Source organism: Nicotiana tabacum, chromosome 23, assembly GCF_000715075.1.
Source record: "Nicotiana tabacum cultivar K326 chromosome 23, ASM71507v2, whole genome shotgun sequence".
NCBI classification, from domain to species: Eukaryota; Viridiplantae; Streptophyta; class Magnoliopsida; order Solanales; family Solanaceae; genus Nicotiana; species Nicotiana tabacum.
In genome coordinates, this window is record NC_134102.1 from 120354182 (window position 1) to 120376498 (window position 22317).

At 38.4% G+C, this 22317-nt stretch overlaps 1 protein-coding gene across 1 annotated transcript; it reads right to left on the bottom strand.

Annotated features, from left to right (window-relative positions):
- Positions 1-19778: 19778 nt before the first annotated feature.
- Positions 19779-21503, bottom strand: LOC107822629 (10-deacetylbaccatin III 10-O-acetyltransferase). Its single transcript, XM_016649174.2, has 2 exons — positions 20992-21503; positions 19779-20549 (listed from the first exon to the last, which is right to left on the bottom strand). Exons 1-2 carry the CDS (start codon positions 21475-21477, stop codon positions 19953-19955), a joined length of 1083 nt encoding a protein of 360 aa, XP_016504660.1. The 5' UTR covers positions 21478-21503; the 3' UTR covers positions 19779-19952.
- Between the last annotated feature and the right edge of the window lie 814 nt (positions 21504-22317).

A 22317-nucleotide genomic window follows, 5' to 3' on the forward strand; every position in this document is an offset into this window, starting at 1 on the left:
AGCATAGAAGGAGAACAAGTACAGACGAATTTCAACTGAATTTAACCGATTAAAGATCCAAAACCACAACAAAATATTGCATGATAGCAGCAAACTGAATATGTGTGGAAAGAAACTTAATCAGTAAATTATCCACCTTTAATTAAGTGGAATCTAAACTTTGCGTACACAGCTCCTGTTATATGATGTACCCCTATAGAACCATGTGAGTAGACCAGTTTCATGACATATTAAAGTTATCATAAGATAAACCATTTAACTAATATTTCTTAATAGATATAAAAAGTTACTACTTATTTAAATATAAGTGAAAATCAGTTGTATTATCCAAAAATAAACTTTCAGGGGATAGCCATTTATTTATAATTTAGAGTATTGGGCCGAAACTGTTGGAATTTTTTGGGGAAAGATAATTGAAAAATAATTACAGTTTTAAAAGTAATCGAAATTTAGTTATTTTTTCATGTAAAGATAAAATCTAAACAAAAACATCCTTAAAAATTCGAAAAAATTCCATCATAATATGCTGGAGTTCGAAATTTTTTACATATGAGATTCCAGCATAATGTGCTTGAATTTCATAATGTACTGGAGTTCAAACATAATATGCTGGAAGTTTGCACGCAGGAGCCATAATCCATCATATTATGTTGGAACTTTTCATGTTTCAGCTAAAATAATGGTTGTTTTTCAATGACTTTGCAAACACCTGACTATTTTTTGATTACCAATCCGAAACTGGCTAGTCCATGCTATTTTCGCTTTTTTTTTCTTAGGAACATGCGATTTTTTAAGCAGCTATTTTTGAAAGATTAAGTTGTATTTTTTATGTTAGTAACTCTTCAAAAAACAATATACAACAGGACAATTAAAAGTGGGCTTTCCATTTAGTACAAGAAATGGGCTTCTTTTAGGCCTCTTCTTTTATTCACTTGCTTGTTTCTTCCTTTTCCTTTTCTTCTTCTTTTTCTCTTCCTTCCCGCATTGACTAAAAACTTAAACGTATTAACCCAAGTAGTCGTCCACGTAATCGCTTAAATAAAAAAAACGTTCAGTATAATTTATGTATAGCGGCTAGAAAAATAAAAAAATAAATATGGCTGGCTATTTGTGTTAAAATCCCTGGACTTATTTCAGCAAAATCACGCGGATACAACAAAACTCCGGTACTAGAATTCTTATATTCAAGTTGTTTTTACTATAAGGGTCTATTTGGAAAGCCACAGGGGAATTTGATTTGAGTGTAATTGGATGTAATTACATAGTTTGACTTATTTGTTTGGCCAAGTAATTTTAGTTAATTGAAAATTGGGTGTAATTGAGAGGGAGTAATTACACTCTCAAATTCTCAAAGGAAGGTAAGAATTGAATGTAATTAAATGGTGTAATTACAAGGTAACTTTTCATATTCTTTTTTATTGACTTTTGAAAGAAAAAAAACTTTTTCGACGGTGAGAATATTTCTAAAGGTATTAACTCTAAAACTGATAGTACTCGAAATAGTGTTTGTGAAATTGTTCTTTCAAAATCCGAAGGTGATGCAAATTTCTGCTGTTCTCGTACCTTTTCAGTTCATACAAATAATAAAAAATCATTCCATGAATTCTACTAGTCATCATTACAAAAATATATGGTCAACAGGGTTGACATTATAATTGTACTTAATAAAATAATAGTAATCGATATAACAATAAAATACACAATAGTAATTTATTGCGTAATACACCTTATTGTTCCGACCCGCATATTTTTCGCCCAAATTTGCTGCCTAAAGGGCTGCCAAACGAGCCAAACTTGGCTGCCAAAGACCAGAAGGTCTTTGCACATGGAGGCAACAATCCAACAGGCTGTCCGAGCCCTCCTAGGGGCTACTTTTCGTCAGCAAAGTCACATGCAGCACAACTGGGCAGGACCACAGTCTGCCAGGAGAATCATGGAAGCAACATGCTACCAGCAAAGGCATGTGCTGCACAGCTAGGTAGGGCCACATCCTGTCTGGATGAACATGGGAGCAACTGCCTGCCAGCAAGAACTGGGCCACAGCAGCTGAACAAGTCAATTGGCACATGGGCTGCCAACACCTTCTAGGAAAGCAGTGCACCACAGGCTGGACGGGCCCACAGCCAGCTTAGCTGCCTGTGGATATTTTTCTGTATAAATAGGATACTTAGGCCTTGTTAGAAGGCATATCTCTTTACTTGTATTTCCTTCTTTTGTATATGAGAAAAACCCCGAAAATTGGCCTTGGCCTCCCATCTTTGTGTCTTTCATTTTTGTTATCCCTCCATCCTTTGAGTTTGTGTGATTGCCTTGGTCCAAAGTACGATTTTGTGCTTGTTTCTTATTAAGGGCTGAAGCAAGAGTAGTAGTCAGGCTATCTTGCTGCCCTCGCTGAGCCCCCAGAAAACGGGTCCGCGACAAGTGGTATCAGAGCAAAGGTTATCGACCATGGGAACTGATGGAGATAATGTCAACTTAGACAACATTCGTGGCAGAGACGAGTCACCAACAAAGCGGCAGAAACCAAAGAAGAGAGGAACAAGCAAAGTTCGAGATCCCACCATAGCCGTAATAAGTGAGGCGCCAGCTTTACCGCTGCCCCCACAACAGGTTAGTCGTGGTGAAGATTATGATGCTTCTGTCTCAAATCCTTTAAATGTGAGAATGGGTCTCACTGAAGCTAGTTTAGATGCCCTAAACCAGCATGTGGGAGAAGTTTTGCACAACTTCCAAGCACTTGAGTCTACGACCCTAGATGGACTAGATGAGGTCAAAGAGTCGGTAGATAAGGCGACTTTTGAGCACAAGGAAGGACTGACCAACCTTGAGCTTAAGCTGACCGAGGCTGTATCGGCGTTGCACGGGGAGATTGAGCTTCTAAAGCAACAATTGAAGGCAGTAGAGTTAGTCGGTGGCACTGGTCATGTGACGGTGCGGGAAACCAAGATCGAGGGCCCAAAACCGAAGGAGTTTAGGGTCGAACGAGACGTTCAAGAAGTAGAGAACTTCATCTGGAAGATGGAAGACTACTTTGAGCACCTTTACATCGTTGATGAGGCTGCCAAGATCCGGGCAGCAATGATGTATCTTGCCGAGACCGCCATGCTTTGGTGGAGACGGAAGAAAGCCGACATGGAGAAGGGAACTTGCTACATCAAGAGCTGGGATCAGTTCAAGTTCGAACTGAAGCGCCAGTTCTACCCCCAAAACGTTGTCAACGAGGCACATAGGAAGTTGTGAGAGCTCAGGCAAATAACTTCCATAAGCGAGTACGTGAAAAATTTCACGAAACTCATTCTGCAAATTCCAAACTTAGCAAGCGATGACTTGTTATTCACTTTCATCGATGGCCTTCAAGACTGGGCAAGACAGGAATTGCAGCGACGTCAAGTCCAAGACGTCGACGAAGCTATCGCGGTGGCAGAGTCCTTAAATGATTATAGGACAGAAGCCACAAACGCAAGGGACACCAACTTCCAACCGGATGGAGACCATGGATATCGGGACAGGGGCAAACAAGTTGCTGCCTCTGACCGCGATTCCAGAGAACAAAGCAACAAGGCACACTGGCACGACCGGTACAACCAAAGGAGGAAGGATGCTGGTCCCCGCAATGGTTGTTATATCTGCAAGGACACTAGTCATGGCTACAAAGATTGTCCTTTTTTGAAAAAACTCGGCGCCATAATTACGGCCGAGCGGAGGCTAATTGAGGAAAGAATCCAAGCGGATGAACAAGCCAAAGAACAACCGCCGCACATAGCTCATCTTGGCAACATGGTATTGGGCGCAGTAGTTGCCGAAAAGCCTGCTTTGAAGCAGGTAACCCACGGGAAGCATGACATTGTCAAACTGGTTCACGCTTTAGGCGATGATGTGATTGGCAAAGAGCGCCAATCAGGGGAACTAGGATCACTGTTCGTGGATGCACAATTAAACGGACAATCAGTACGTTTCATGGTAGACACTGACGCGACACACAATTTTGTGTCCGAAGCAAAAGCTAAGTCACTTCGCCTTGTGTTCGGTCCTAGCAGTTCTGTACTGAAGACGGTAAACGCCAAACCCACCAACGTGAAAGGGATCGCCCGCAATGTGCAGCTCAACTTAGGAGCTTGGCAGGGAAACGTGAGTTTCTTTTTCGCTTCCCTGGACGTATTTGATCTGGTTCTGTGGCTAGACTATTGGGATGCAGTGAAGGCATTCATATGCCCATTTCTCAACCAGATCTACATTTATGACCCAAGGGGTCCATGTGTGGTGCCGGCAGTTCGGGTAACACAAGTTGTTAGTTTGTTGTCCGCGATTCAAATCGTAAAAGGCTTCAAGGAAGAGGGAGCACCGGTTTTGGCAGTCGGGACAGGGACTAAGGAGGTCAAGAGGGACAAAGCCTTGACTCCTTCTGAACAACGAGTCCTTAAGGGTAAGGACTTCATTCTGTGGGCGAAGCCACATGCCATGGGCCAGTACATGGCACCTCAAAAGTTGGAGGATTCAAGGAAGCAACGTGGAAAGCTACTTGGGTCGAGGCATGTCAGTCCGTTAAAGGCACCTTGTAGAGACAAGGGTGATATGGAGCGAAGGCAATCCAGGCGACCAACAATTTTCACAAATTCTTCGGTCGTCGACAAAAAGGTCGAGACCATTATCAAGCATCGGGTGATACAAGGAGTAGGTTGGGGCAATTCAAGCACCCAATTTCTTGTCCGATGGAAAGGGCAACCGATAGAAAGGGCAACGTGGGAAAAATATGAGGCATTGTGGCCGTTCAAAGATCAAGTTCACGACTACTTGAATCGTTGTGGCGCCGAGGTTGTCGCCATTTCAAGTGGGGGAGAGTGTTCCGACCCGCATATTTTTCGCCCAAATTTGCTGCCTAAAGAGCTGCCAAACGAGCCAAACTTGGGTGCCAAAGACCAGAAGGTCTTTGCACATGGAGGCAACAATCCAACAGGCTGTCCGGGCCCTCCTAGGGGCTACTTTTCGTCAGCAAAGTCACATGCAGCACAACTGGGCAGGACCACAGTCTGCCAGGACAATCATGGAAGCAACATGCTGCCAGCAAAGGCATGTGCTGCACAGCTAGGTAGAGCCACATCCTGTCTGGATGAACATGGGAGCAACTGCCTGCCAGCAAGAACTGGGCCACAGCAGCTGGACAAGTCAATTGGCACATGGGCTGCCAATACCTTCTAGGAAACCAGTACAAAGCACTGCACCACAGGCTGGACGGGCCCACAGTCAGCTTAGTTGCCTGTGGACATTTTTCTGTATAAATAGGATACTTAGGCCTTGTTAGAAGGCATATCTCTTTACTTGTATTTCTTTCTTTTGTATATGAGAAAAACCCTAAAAATTTGCCTTGGCCTCCCATCTTTGTGTCTTTCATTTTCGTTATCCCTCCAACCTTTGAGTTTGTGTGATTGCCTTGGTCCAAAGCACGATTTTGTGCTTGTTTCTTGTTAAGGGCTGAAGCAAGAGTAGTAGTCAGGCTATCTTGCTGCCCTCGCTGAGCCCCCAGAAAACGGGTCCGCGACAAGTGGTATCGGAGCAAAGGTTATCGACCATGGCAACTGATGGAGATATCGCAAATTTAGGTATTAGATTTTAATATTTCATTAGATAGTTGATATCCCAATAAAGGACGGTATTGTATTTTACTAGTTTTATTTTTTAAATAGTATAAATATTTATTATAAAAAACTACTTTCATAGATCATGTCTAACTTTCTTATATTCACATGAATTAGTGAAAAATAAATCGTTATTAAAATTTTATTGATTAGTTTAAGTAATCATATTATTTATTTGTAAGATATCGATTATTTTTATGATAGTATTACCAATTTATAATAATTTAATATATTTTTACAAAAAATATTTATTTAAATACCTCATAATAAATTAATACTTGATATTTCTTACATAGTAAAACTTATCTACATATTAATCTAATTACTTTTTAAGATTTAACTATGTAATTACACATGCCTAACTAAATATGACAATGAAAATTAAACTTTAATTATGTTACGACAAACAAGCAGGTCATAATAATTACTATACTGTAAAATTATTAGGGTATATAGTTACTACCCTAATAATTACACCGTCAGATAATTACACAAAACTTTCCAAATAGACCCTAAATCAATTACCAGATGGAATCATCAATTTAAATTGAATAGGTGTTTAAGCTTTTGACTACAAAAATAATTCTTCTCTTTGTAAAAAGTGACCCGACAACTAAGCTTGTCATATAGTTATAGGGGTACTGGCTTTTTAGTCTCACAACTATACATTACAATAGATGTGAAGGTAGGATTTTGAGTTTATGAGTTTTGATTATTAAAAAATATATAAGTTTGTTGGGTTCTGACTAAATTATTTTTATATATTAAATAATTTTTTCAATAATAGTACAGAGTGTGGGCAAGAACTACTAGGTTATGCTGAACCCATGACAGCTTGTGGCTCCTTCACTGATTATAGTAGCCAAGAAAATCTTTTTCTAATTCACATTATTATATCTAAAAGTTGAATATTTGGCTCTTGACGTTGATAGTAAAATCTCAACCCAACAGCTTTAACCGTCAAATTAATCACTTTTGTAAAGCCATTGTCCAACCTAGTTTATAGGAGTATTAAGTATTATTTACTTAACAACTTAGGTGTTTGGCACCGCAGATTTATCACCTAGCAACTTGTAGTTGTAAGAACAGAATCAATTAAGGGGATAGCTGGACCTAATTAATTTTCCATCTACAAGCCAGATAACTAAGTCAACATGTGGTTATTTATTGCTCCTGTAATTTAATGATTGACGACAAAAAACGAAGCATTACGTATTGCTCACTTTATTTATTTCTGGTGAAACTACACAAGAAAAAAGAATATAGAACAGTTTTAATTTATAGCAAAGATGACACTATAGGTTATGTAATATGACCAAAATTTTATAATATTTGCCATGACATAATATTCATTATAATAAATTTGTGGATCATATCATTTGTCATGACATAATATCCATTATTAGGTCAATGATTTCTTGGTATAAATAGAGGAGTTTCTCCTAATTTAAAAACACACCAATTCAAGAGCTTTTCACTCTTGTCTTTCTTTTTCCTCCTTTATTTCATTATAGAGTATTTTGTAAGAGAGTGAGTGTTGGGAAACACTTGTGTGAACCCTTTCTTTGGAGTGATCTTGTGAGGTTATTCTCTTGGGGTATTTGGGATTAATTAGAGTATTTACTCTAATTTTGTACTCTCTTTTGTACTCTTGTTGTTATAGTGAAATTGCTCCTCTCCGCTTGTGGACGTAAGTCACCTTGACCGAACCACGTTAAATTTGTGTCTTCTTTATATTCTTTAATTATCGTTATTATCAACTTTCATTATCTTTGTTATTGTCATTATACCGTTGTTTGGTTAAATTTCGTACTATCCGGGTTCCCGATCCTGACAGGTTATTTATTCAAGAAAAATAATCTCAAATCACGGGCTCATCTTGTTTAGGCGGAGACACATTAGAGAAGAAGAAGCCATTAATTTGTCACTTTTCAACCAACCACGACTTAATATGATCTAATTAAATATTTTAATTTGTGGAAGTAATTAGCTCAAAATAGTGTGAAATGATGAACCTATGAACAAAAAATTGAGAACGACATTGTCTACGTATAGAGTATTTTTTGTGAAGTTTTGTACGTAATTGTAAATTTCGCCTAGAAGTTATCGATATTTACTACTCCATCTACCGAGTCCATCTCTCATTCTGGAATGCTGAAGACTGAAGTTGGTGAATGTGCCATTAATATTTGCTTCTTACTGAATGAAGAGTACCATTATTACTTAGATCTTAGATATAGAGTATTTGCTACTCCCACCTTTAGTTCTTTTCAAAAAGAATAAACCTTTTATTTTTGGGGAATCAAATAAAGTTTTGTCTGATTTTTTTTTAAACAGTTTTTAAATATTTTGAAATGTTAACTAGTGTGACTCATAGTACTTTTCTAGTTTTAAAAATTATACATTTTATTTTAAAACTTTAAAAAATGTATGTTTGAAACTTTGAATCACACTAAAAATTAATTAATTTAATCTTCGTACTCCAAAAAGGTTCAAATAAATTAAAAAGGAGTACCTTTTTTTGTCACGATCCGAAATTTCCACCTTCGGGACCGTGATTGCGCCTAACATTTCACTTGCTAGGCAAGCCAACGTTTGAATATAATTAGCCATTTTAACAAAGTTTTAATTTAATTAATAACAAAGAAACAAATGCGGAAATAAAGTCTGAAATAATAGTGAATAATCCATAATAGACGCGATATTTAAATACCATCTTAAATTTTGGAGTCATAAGTATACGAGCTACTAGAATAATACAAACAAGGGTCTGAACGAATTAAAGCTGTCTGAAAGAAAGCACACAGCTAAAATAAAGTAGAAGAGGGCTTCAGAGCTACGAACGTCGTGCAGCTATATCTCAAGTCTCCACTGGTAGCTGAATCCGAATAAGTCTATGGTACGCCGTTGGGACCAACTCCGAAATCTGCACCAGAAGTGCAGAGTGTAGTATTAGTACAACCGACCCCATGTACTGGTAAGTGCCGAGCCTAACCTCGACGAAGTAGTGACGAGGCTAAGGCGAGTCACTTACATTAACATGTACGCAATAATAATAACAACAATAATAATAACGGGAATAGTAGTAAGACCGGTAAATAATATTAATAATTGAAATCAATTCAGCAGTCACAATCCCTCAATTTGTTTCCATTGTGGCGTGCAACCCATTCCACATATAAATTTTAAATAAATCTGTTGTGGCGTGTAACCCGATCCCCCAATATATTTATTTTTATTTTAATTGCGGCGTGCAACCCGATCCCCCAATATATTTTAACAACTCTTAAATATAATAAAAATATTCTAATAAATACCACGTTCAATGAGAAACCGTTAAGCATCAAGGCATACAATAATTATAATTTATTTATGAAACAAACAATGACAAGTAGCAATTAATTGTAGAAATCAGGGAGAAAATAGGCAGTTTAATATTTAATATGCTAAATATCAAGTAGCAATTAAGACACATAAATCAAATAAGCATGTAACAATAATTACAAGAATTCAAGAATTAATATTTGACAAGAAATATGAGAGACACAATTAATTAGTGTCTTAAATAATTTAAGATGTTTTAAATAATTAAGCAACTAATTAATTTGACAAAGTACAGGCACTCGTCACCTTGCCTATACATTGTTACACATGAAATTCACGTAGTAAATAGTTCAAAGGTTCTATTCCCTCAAGTCTAGGTTTACCACGACACTTACTTCGCTTCGCAATCAAATTCAAGTTTTCAATACACCGTTACCTCGCGAATTAGTGTCTGAAATCCTCAAACTAGACATAAATAATTCGATATATTCAACACAAATCATAGAAATTAATTCCATATGAATTTACTAATTTTTCGGATTAAAATCCAAAATTTATCTAAAAACTTATCAGTGGGACCCACATCTCAAATCTCGAAAAAACATGCGAAATCTGAACACCCGTTCCGGTGCGAGTTCAACCATATAAAAATTATCGAATTCCGACATCGGATTGGCTTTCGAATCTTCATTTTACATTTTAGGAAGATTTGATAAAAATATGATTTTTCTTCCATAAATTCACGGATTCATGATGTAAATGAGTATGGAATCATGAAATATAATCAATATAGGATAAGGAACACTTACCCCCAATATTTTTCTGTAAAAATCGCCCGAAAATCGTCTTACCCGAGCTCAAAATCGAAAATGGTAGAAAATGGGACGAAATTCCATTTCCAAAACTTAAGTTCTGTTGTCCAGATTTTTTACTCATCGCGATTGCGAGAATTTGTTCACGATCGTGTAGAACTATTTATGCCCTTGTCCATTTTACTCTTCGCGATCGCGAATAATTCTTTGCGATCTCTAAACATATTTTGGCTGCCCAGATTCTTAACTCTACGCGATCACGTAAATAGTCATGCGATCGCAGAGAATATTTTCTCAGTCTTATGTGATCACGTACTGCCTTGTGCGATCGCGTAGCACAAATGGCGTGCCCAGCTTCTGCCTTCATTCCTTCTACGCGAACGCGGCTTGGCCATCGCGTTCGCAGTGCACTGGGAGCTAACCTTCCGCGATTGCGTGCCTATCTTCGCGAACGCGAAGGGTAAAAATCACGGCTCATAATTTCCTCTTCGCGATCGCGAAGCACCATGCACTAGATGACAGTTGAAGCTCAAAAACCAGATTTTCTAAGTTCCAAACCACCCGTAGCCTATCCGAAATTCACTCGAACCCTCGGGGCTCCAACCCAAACATGCACACAAGTCCAATAACCTCATACGAACTCGCTCGCGCGATCAAAACACCAATTTAACACCTAGAACTACAAATAGGAAGCCAAATCAAATGAAATTTCTAAGAAAACTTTAGAATTTTTATTTTCACAACAGAACGTCCGAATCACGTCAAATCAACTCTGCTTCTCTCCAAATTTGACAAACAAGCCATAAATGATTTAACGAACCTATAAAAAATTTCAGAACTCGAATTCGACCCCGATATTAATAAAAGTCAATTTGTGGTCAAACTTTGAAATCTTTAAGCCTTTACGCTTCTAGTTTTCGCCAACTGACGATAATTCAAGTTAGGGATCTCCAAATTAAATTCTGGGCATATGCCCAAGTCTCAAATCATGATACGGGCCTACCGGGACTATCAAAACACTGATCCGAGTCTGTTTGCTCAAAATATTGACCAAAGTCAACTCAGTTGAGTTTTAAGGCTCTATTTCACATTTTAAGCATTTTTTTATATAAAAAGTTTAGGAAAAATTATACGGACTGCGCATGCAAGTTGAGGAATGATGAATAGTGCTTTTTGAGGTTTTAGAACACAAAAATATTTATTAAATTTAAAGATGACCTTTTGGATTATCACATTCTCCACCTCTAAAACAAACGTTCGTCCTCGAACGGAGTTAGAAAAAGTACCTGAGCTGATGAAAAGGTGTGGATATTTACTCCGCATGTCCGACTCGGACTCCCAGATAGATGCCTCTACCGGCTGACCTCTCTATTGCACCCGAATTGAAGGATAACTCTTAGACCTCAATTGTCGGACCTGCCGGGCTAGGATAGCTACCGGCTCCTCCTCATAAGTCAAATCCTTGTCCAATTGGACTGAGCTGAAATCTAACACATGGGAAGGATCACCATGATATTTCCGGAGCATAGACACATGGAACACCTGATGAACCGTTGATAAACTAGCTGGTAACGCAAGCTTGTAGGCTACTTCCTCCACCCTTTCAAGAATTCTGAATGGTCCAATATACCTAGGGCTCAACTTGCCGTTCTTTCCAAATCTCATTACACCTTTCATAGGTGAAACCCGGAGCAATATTCTTTCTCCAACCATGAATGCAATATCACGAACTTTATGGTCAGCATAACTCTTTTGCCTAGACTGAGCTGCAGGAAGTCGATCCTGAATAATCTTGTCCTTATCCAAGGCATCTTGTACCAAATCGGTACCCAATAATCGAGCCTCTCACTGTTTAAACCATCCAACTGACGAACAACATCGCCTTCCGTATAATGCCTCATATGGAGCCATCTGGATGCTCGACTGGTAGCTATTATTATAAGCAAACTCCGCAAGTGGCAAGAACTGATCCCACGAACATCCAAAGTCTATAACACAAGCGCGAAGCATATCTTCCAATATTTGAATGGTGCGCCCTGACTGTCTGTTTGTCTGTGGATGAAATGTTGTACTCAACTCGACCCGCGTGTCTAACACACGCTGTACATCCCTCCAAAAGTATGAGGTAAACTACGTACCTCGATCTGAAATAATAGACACGGGCACACCGTGTAGGCAGACAATCTCACGAATGTAAATTTCAGCTAACCACTCTGAAGAATAGGTAACTGACACTGGAATGAAATGTGCTGACTTGGTCAACCTGTCTATGATGACCCAAACTGTGTCAAATTTTCTCTGAGTCTGTGGGAGTCCAACAACAAAATCCATAGTGATACGCTCCCACTTCCACTCAGGAATTTCTAACTTCTGAAGCAAACTACCAGGTCTCTGAAGCTCGTACTTAACTTGCTGACAATTCAGACATCGAGCTACATATGCAACTATATCCTTCTTCATTCTCCTCCACTAATAATGTTGCCGCAAATCTTGATACATTTTGGCGGAACCTGGATGAATAGAATACCTGGAACTATAGGCCTCTTCCGGAATTAATTCACAAAGCCCATCCACATTAGGCACACAAATACGACCCTGCATCCGCAGAACTCCATCTTTCCCCCACAACAACTTGTTTGGTATCATCGTGTCGTTGAGGACAAGTAAATGAGGATCATCATACTACCGCCCTCTGATGCGCTCGTATAAAGAAGACCGAGCGACTGTGCAAACTAAAACCCGACTGGGCTCTGAAATATCTAAACTCACGAACTGATTAGCCAAAGTCTGGACATCTACAGCTAACGGTCTCTTACCCACCAGAATATAAGCAAGGCTGCCCATACTCACAACCTTTCTACTCAAAGCATCGGCCACCATATTAGCCTCTCCGGGGTGATACAAAATGGTGATATCATAGTCTTTTAACAACTCCAACCATCTTCTCTGCCTCAAATTGATATCTTTTTGTTTGAACAGATACTGAAGGCTACGATCATCAGTAAATACCTCACACGAGACATCGTAGAGGTAATGCCTCCAAATATTCAGTGCATGAACAATGGCTGCCAATTCTAAGTCATGAACATAATAATTCTTCTCGTAAACTTTCAACTTCCGCGACGCATATGCAATCACCCTGCCATCTAGCATCAATACTGCACCAAGCCCAACACGAGATGCATCACAATACACCGTATAAGATCCTGAACCTGTGGGTAACACCAACACTGGCGTCGTAGTCAAAGCGGTCTTGAGCTTCTGAAAGATCAACTCACACTCGCCTGACCATCTGAGTGGGGCACCTTTCTGGGCCAGTCTGGTCAATGGGCTTGCTATAGATGAAAACCCTTCCACAAACCGACGATAATAACCTGCTAAACCCAGGAAACTCCGGATTTCTGTAACTGAAGTGGGTCTAGGCCAATTCTGAACAACCTCAATCTTCTTAGGATCCACCTTTATGCCTTCTGCCGATACAACATGCCCCAAAAAGGCAACTGAGTTTAACCAAAATTCGCATTTTGAAAATTTAACATATAACTGGTTATTCTTTAAATTCTGAAGCACACTCCGAAGATGCTGATCATGCTCCTCTCGACTGTTGGAGTAAATCAAGATATCATCAATGAATACAACCACAAAATAATCCTAATAGGGGTTGAATACTTGATTCATGAAATCCATAAATGTTGCTAGGGCATTTGTCAACCCAAATGACATCACTAGGAATTCGTAATGCCCATACCGAGTCTGAAAAGTTGTCTTAGGGACATCACATGCCCTAATCTTCAACTGATGGTAACCAGACCTCAAATCGATCTTTGAAAACACCTTGGCTCCCTGAATCTTATCGAATAAGTCATCAATCCTTGGCAACAGATATTTGTTTTTGATAGTGGCCTTATTCAACTGACGATAATCTATACACACCCCAGGGCGAGACATTAGGTCTAACGAACCCCTGATCCAGCAAGTCTTGTAATTTCTCCTTCAATTCTTTCAACTCCGGCGGGGCCATACGGTATGGTGGGATAGAAATGGGCTGAGTGCCCAGAGCTAAATCAATACAGAAGTCAATATCTCTGTCGGGTGGTATCCCTGGCAAATCTGAAGGAAATACTTCTGGAAATTCATGAACAATTGGTGCTCAGTCCATAGAAGGAAAATTCGCACTAGGATCGCGAATATAAGCCAAATAGGCTAGACACCCTTTCTCGACCATACGCCGAGCCTTCATATAAGAAATAATCATGCTGGTAGAATGACCAGGAGTTCCTTTCTACTCTAACCAAGGTAATCCCGCCAAGGCTAGGGTCACCGTCTTGGCATGACAATCCAGTATAGCATAATAAGGTGACAACCAATCCATATCCAAGATGGCATCAAAATCTACCATATCAAGAAGTAGAGAGATCCACACTAGTCTCAAGACTACCAGTAGTAACCACACACGAACAATAGACATGATCTACTATAACAGGGTCTCCCACCGATGTAGATACATACACAGAAGCACTCAGAGAATCACAAGGCACAATCAAATATGAAGCAAAATAGGAGGACACATAGGAATAAGTGGATCCTGGATCAAATAGAACTGAAGAATCCCTGTGGAAAACTGGAACAATACATGTGATCATAACATTGGATAAATCAGCCTCAGCCCTAGCTGGAAAAGTATAAAATCGGGGTTGGGCCCCATCACTTTGAACTGCGTCTCTGGGACGGCCTCTAACTGGCTGGCATCTACCTCTAACGACCTAATATCCACCTCTAATGGCTTGACCTCCACCTCTAGCTGCCTGACCCCTACCTCTAGCTGGCTGAGCAGGCGGTGAAGCAATCGGTGCCGGTATGATGGCACGAGAATCATGCCGAGATCTGTTACTCGACAACTTAGGGCAATACCTCCTGATGTGACCAATGATCCCACACTCATAACACCCATCCTGATGACGTGGCTACTGAGGTTGACTCGAACAGGCTGGATAACCGTTATAGTGATTCTGGAGTGGTGGTGCACTGATATGAGCAATGTGCACTAAGTGCTGGCTGCCCAAAGTAAGGCATAATAGGACCGTGACTCCCTGAAGCACCAGGAGATACCTGAAGTGCTGAATGAAACGATCTAGGAGGATGACCCCTACCAAAATTACCTCTGCCTCCAGACGAAGTAGCACTGAAACCACCAAACTGACGAGGCCTCTTATCAGACCTCTGCCCTCTCTCATGTGCAAGAACCATCTCGATCCTCCTCGCGACATTAGCAGCCGCTTGAAAGAAAATCTCACTTTAGGTCTCCTAGGCCATCTGAATCCTGATAGGGTGAGTGAGTCCCTCAATAAACCTCCTCACTCTCTCTCTCCCTCAGTAGGTAGTAAAAGGAGAGCATGACGGGATAAATCCACAAAGCGGGACTCATACTGAGTAGCAGTCATACTGCCCTACTGTAGATGCTCAAATTGCTTGCGGTAATCTTCTCTCAGTGTGATAGGAAGGAACTTCTCCAGAAATAGCTGCGAGAACTGCTCCCAGGTAAGTGCAGGCGATCCAACTGGTCTGGTCAATGTATAATATCTCCACCACCTCTTGGCGTAACCCATCATCTGAAATACAGCAAAATCGACCCCATTAGTCTCAACTATACCCATGTTCTGCAGCACCTTATGGCAGCGGTCAAGATAACCCTGTGGGTCCTCAGAAGGTGTACCACTGAAGTGAACTGGAAAGAGTTTGTTAAACTTATCCAGTCTCAATAAGGCCTCAAAAGACATGGCGGGCCTATCGCGAGTCTGTGCCGCAATAACTGGCTGAACTACCCCAACTGGTGGGGCTGCTGGAGCCTGATTCTGGGGAGCCATCTTCTCCGGAGCGGGAGTAGTGGGAGTTTGTGCTCCTCTTCTAGCCTGTGAGACGAATGGTTCCACTGGAAATATACCATTCTGGGCCACACCCTCTATTAGGCTCACAAGATGGACTAAAGCGTCCTGAAGTACTGAAGTGGCTATGAACCCTTCCGGAACCTGAACTGGTCTAACTGGTACAGTCTGAACTGGAACCTCCTCCTGAAGATCCACCTGAGGTTCTACAACAGGTGTTATTGCTCGAGCACTAGACTGAGCTCTACCTCTGCCTCTGCCTCTGCCTCTAGCACGACCTCGGCCTCGACCTCTACCCTGGCCATAGTTGCCACCGGGGGCTCTAGTCCCTGTCCATCGGTAAATATATTACGTGTTCTCGTCATCTGTGAGAGAATAAGAATGGAATGGTTCAATTATCGATGGTAGAGTAAAATTGCATGACAGGATAAGAAAGAAGTGATATTATTCCTAAACTTTATAGCCTCTGAAAGATAAGTACAGACGTCTCCGTACCGATCCTTCATACTCTACTAAGTTTACTCGTGACTCGTGAGACCTATGTAACCTAGCGCTCTAATACTAACAGTCACGACCCGAAATTCCCACCTTCGGGACCATGATGCGCCTAACATTTCACTTGCTAGGCAAGCCAACGTTTGAATATAATTAGCCATTTTAACAAAGTTTTAATTTAATTAATAACAAAGAAACAAATGCGAAAATAAAGTCTGAAATAATAGTGAATAATCCATAATAGACGCGATATTTAAATACCATCCCAAATTTTGGAGTCATAAGTGCACGAGCTTCTAGAATAATACAAACAAGGGACTGAACGAAATAATGCTGTCTGAAAGAAAGAACACAGCTAAAATAAAGTAGAAGGGGGCTTCAGAGCTACGAACGTTGTGCAGCTATAGCTCAAGTCTTCACTGGTAGCTCAATCCGAGCAAGTCTATGGTACGCCGCTGGGACCAACTCCGAAATCTGCACCAGAAGTGCAGAGTGTAGTATCAGTACAACCGACCCCATGTACTCGTAAGTGTCGAGCCTAACCTCGACGAAGTAGTGACGAGGCTAAGGCGAGTCACTTACATTAACCTGTACGCAATAATAGTAATAACAATAATAATAACGGGAATAGTAGTAAGACCAGTAAATAATATTAATAATTAAAATGAATTCAGCAGTCACAATCCCTCAACTTGTTTCCATTGCAGAGTGCAACCCATTCTCCCAATATAAACTTTAAATAAATCTGTTGCGGCGTGCAACCCATTTCTAAACTTTAAATAAATATATTGCGGCGTGCAACCTGCTCCCTCAATATATTTTAACAACTCTTAAATGTAATTAAAATACTCCAATAAATACCACGTTCAATGAGAAACTGTTAAGCATCAAAGCATACAATAATTATAATTTATTTATGAAACAAACAATAAAAAATAACAATTAATTTTGAAAATCACGGAGAAAATAGGCAGTTTAATATTTAATATGCTAAATGTCAAGTAGTAATTAAGACACATAAACCAAATAAGCATGTAACAATAATTGCAAGAATTCAAGAATTTATATTTGACAAGAAATAAGAGAGAAATAATTATTATAACAGTTAATTCGTGTCTTAAACAATTTAAGATATTTTAAATAATTAAGCAACCAATTAATTTGATAAAGTATAGGCACTAGTCACCTTGCCTATACATCGTTACACATAAAATTCATGTAGTAAATAATTCAAGGGTTCTATTCCCTTAAGTCAAGGATAACCACGTCACTTACTTCGTTTCGCAACCAAATTCAAGTTTCCAATACACCCTTGCCTCGTGAATTAGTGTCTGAAATCCTCAAATCTAGTCATAAACAATTCAATATATTCAATACAAATCGTAAGAATTAATTCCATATGAATTTAGTAATTTTTCGGATTAATATTTGAAATTTATCTCAAAAATCATCAGTGGGACTCACGTCTCGAATCTCAAAAAAAACTTACGAAATCTGAACACTTCTTCCGATACGAGTTCAACCATACAAAAATTATCGAATTCCGACATCGGATTGGCTTTCGAATCTTCATTTTATATTTTTGGAAGATTTGATAAAAATCCGATTTTTCTTCCATAAATTCACGGATTCATGATGTAAATGAGTATGAAATCATGAAATATAATCAATATAGGATAAGAAACACTTACCCCAATGTTTTTCTGTAAAAATCGCCCAAAATTCGTCTTACCCGAGCTCAAAATCGAAAATGATAAAAAATGGGACGAAATCCCATTTCCAAATTTAAGTTTTATTGTCCAGATTTTTTACTCATCGTGATAGCAAGAATTCGTTCGCAATCGCTTATAACTATTTCTGCCCAGATCCATTTTACTCTTCGCGATCGCGAATAATTCTTTGTGATCGCGAAGCATATTTTGGCTGCCTCAATTTTTAACTCTACGCGATTGCGTAAATGGTCATGCGATCGCGGAGAACATTTTCTCAGCCTTACGCGATCGCGTACTGCCTTGTGCGATCGCGTAGCACAAATGGCGTGCCCAACTTCTGCCTTCATTCCTTCTACGCGAACGTGGCTTGGTCCTCGCGTTTGCGGTGCTTTGGGAACTAACCTTCCGCGATCGCGTGCCTATCTTCGCGAACGCGAAGGGTAAAAATCACGGTTCACAATTTCCTCTTCGCGATCGCAGGAATGGTTTTACGATCACAAAGCACCATGCACCAGATGACAGTTGATGCTCAAAAATCAGATTTTCTAAGTTCCAAACCACCGGTAGCCTATCCGAAATTCACCCGAGCCCTCGGGGTTCCAACCCAAAATGCACACAGGCCAATAACCTCATACGAACTCGCTCGCGCGATCAAAACACCAACTTAACACCTAGAACTACGAATAGGACGCCAAATCAAATGAAATATTTAAGAAAACTTTAGAATTTCTATTTTCACAACCGAACGTCCGAATCACGTAAAATCAACTTCGTTTCTCATCAAATTCGACAGACAAGTCATAAATGACATAACAGACCTATGAAAATTTACAAAACTCGAATCCGACCCCGATATCAATAAAAGTCAATTTGTGATCAAACTTTGAAATCTTTAAGCCTTTAGGCTTCTAGTTTTCGACAACTGGCAATAATTCAAGTTAGGGACCTCCAAATTAAATTTTGGGCATATGCCCAAGTTTCAAATCACGATACGGACTTACCGAAATTGTCAAAACACTGATCCGAGTATGTTTGCTCAAAATGTTGACCAAAGTCAATTCAGTTGAGTTTTAAAAGGTTCTATTTCACATTTTAATCAATTTTTCATATAAAACTTTCCGAAAAATTATACAGACTATGCATGCAAGTTAAGGAATAATGAATAGTACTTTTTGAGATCTTTAAACACAAAAATATTTATTAAATTTAAAAATGATCTTTTGGGTCAATTTATCTAGTACTTGTTTTTAACTGCTTTTACCTTACGTAGTTGCAGATGAAGGAAGCTATTAATGTAGGTTGGCCCAGTGGAAATTCTTCCTATAAAACTTCTCAATAAATGAATTTTGTAAGACCACGTTTTCCATATTATTATTAATTAGAAAAGGCATGGAGTTATTGCAGGTTGGTCCGTAATAAAATTCTATCGCTAAACAAGATATTCCTAAAATTGCGATCAATATAGTTGCTGGAGTACTTCTTTATTAGTAGCTGAATATTTTGACCTTTTATAGAATATTTGGTCCATTTATTCTTAAGAATATCAATAATTATTTTTTTTACTATGTTACATAAAACTTATACTCTTTGCTCGTTCACAATTATTACCACAAGTTTCAATCTCTAAAGAGGGTTATGAACTCGTGCACTACTTTCTTTATCTCTAATAATAACGTAGTTTGATCATTTCCTACTTAGTTTGTTCTTTTTAGCTAAAAGCTTCTCTACAAATCATGCATCTCTTATCTCATCATATCATACTTCATCTTTTATGTCATTGAAGTGTAATATTGTAAGTGACAATAGCTGTTTGTCTGCGGGGATATATAGCCCCAATGACACCTCTAGTGGCAATATGGCCTGTAATATGTTAAACTCCGTTTAGTAAGTAATATAAAAATCCTATTAGTACTCAAAAAAGAAGTGCAATATTATATTGTACATTAAAAATATCAAACTTGACAATCTTACACAACTTTTGCAATACACAGAAGCTCGAAATTCCTAAGATTTCTTCGAATAGTAAACCTTATTAAATATAGTTCATGATAAATCATCCAATAACAATATTTTCTTCTAAATCTTGGGACAATATCAAAGAAATGGAGTAATCAACACAAGAGATGGAGAAATCAACACAAGATCTTCATTTCCTGAGTTAATGGTCCAACATGAAAAGTGGACAGCCTTATTTTCCTCATTAAACCTTATGCTTTCACCTTCCAAATCATCCAAGCTAGCTGAAACTAATCCAGTAATAGAACCAAATGGAGAAATCCCTTCTCTAGAAAAAATTTCCACCTTAACATCCTCTAATGTTTCTTTAACAAACAAACAGAAAGTTGAAGCCAACTTCTTACCAAGTTTGTCTTCTGCCTCTTCAACACATTTTTCAGCAAGATTCTTGTGGATATTATCTCTTAAATTCAAGATCTTTGTGGGTATTTTAAAGATTAAGGTTTCATTAATTTGTTTGCTTGTGGTGGAGCTTAGTGATAAAGTTGGTGAACAGCCAGTTTTCCTAAGATTTGGAAGGAAAAATGTTGGAATTTTGGGCATGTCTGCTGATGATACAACGTTGTTGTGAATTTTGGACCATCTATTCAAGAAACTAGTCATGCCATAAGGATCTGCTAGAAATAGGCTGCAACTTATACCAATTGAGTATCTTCCACACTTGAAATTTGTCACCTGAACAATAAAATCATTCATCAATAATATTCTTGCCTTTTTAATAAAACCTAAAAACCCTATATTCAGTCCATAAAAATCTTTCAAGAAAAATGGTAGTATAAGTTTTTGCTAATAATCTAACTTTATGTTGGACTGATCTTATGGTACCAAAAGAAAGAATAGCCATATATTTTTTATTTAATTTAATCATTTGGTATTCAAAATCCACCCGGACTATTTAGGACTTGCACAAACGCTTCTTATCAAGAGTTGCTCCGTTTTTATACGGTCCAAAGTTGAAAATGGAGAAATTCTAGGTGGGGAAAAGCGCTTTTTTTTATAACAGGTGATCTTATGTGGCGCAAATTTAAATTAGTGGAGTGGATGAGTTTCAAATAACAAATCTTAAACCCCAAATAAAATAAATTAAAAGGAAAAGTGTCTGCATTCCTACACTAACCTGGACATAAAAAAGAGGTGAATACTGAGGATTTGATTCATTGACATCCTCCCAAAAGACAAGCTCAGCTTCTGCTTTTTTTTTTTCCTTTATAAGATCAAGAAAATGTGCCAAGTCCATAGGCATGGTAGCCTCAACAAGTCTAACACCAGAATCATTTGATACAATTTCAAACTCTTCACTATCATCATTTTCTCCTTTTCTTTTAAGTCTACCAGCAAATAATGGTTTTTCAACAAGTGCCTTTCCTAATGACTCTTTAATCCAACCAGCTATTAGCCACCCTGAATCCTCTTCTGAGGCTTTGTTATAGCAAAGAACTATGTGAAAACGCCTCTGGAGATTGCCTGAGCCAAGATTTTCAGCAATGGCGACTCGCCGCGATAATCTTGGATCAGTTGGTTTCGTTGGCATCACTGTTTGGATTGCTTCAATTTGTAAGTTAGAGCCAAGATGTGCAACTCCATTTCCATTGCAATTTGCCATGTTGAAGAGAACTTGAGCATGCAATAGTTGAGTGACATTACAAGGCATTATATATATATATATATATATATATATATATATATATATATATATATATATATATATATATATATATATATATATATATATATATATATATGAGCTAGAGGTGATAAGGGGATATGTTGGGTCAAAACGAGTCATGATCTAACTGGTCTAAAGTTTGCTTGGATCAAGATGAATCAAATAAAGGGTTATACTCCAATTCGTTTTTTATTTGCTTTCTGAAAAGAAAAAAATATTGCACAAATTGCATACAAATTTCTTCACACTATCGGTAAATACATAAAATAAACCCTATACTTAAATTCTCTCCTAAAATTTAGTGGCAACTCTCACCTCTGAACCAGCTCCTAACACACACAAGAAAAAGGATTTGAAAAGATTAAGACTGTAAAGAAAAGAAAGAATTATAACGATACCACTCATTAAATGGGTGTCCCGCAAGGTAATAATTTATCCCTGGTGTTTACGCTAAATTGTAATTAAGGGATAAATGAAGGCAAAAATATGTATTAATTAATTATGATTTAGTGATAATAATATATATGAAAACATGTGTCATGTATTCATTGACATGGTATAAACACTTAATGAAAATAATTTTTTTCCATGCAAACATCCTCTGCTAATATTCCAAAAACTTGTCAAATATAATCAAGATTGGTACGCTGATGCACCTAACTTTCATTAAATGCACTGCAAACTGGGTAAAGGTCATTTTCTTATAAGATTTGGTTACCAGAACAAAACTACTTTTTTTCCATCTAATTGTCTATCAAATAAAATAATAACATATCA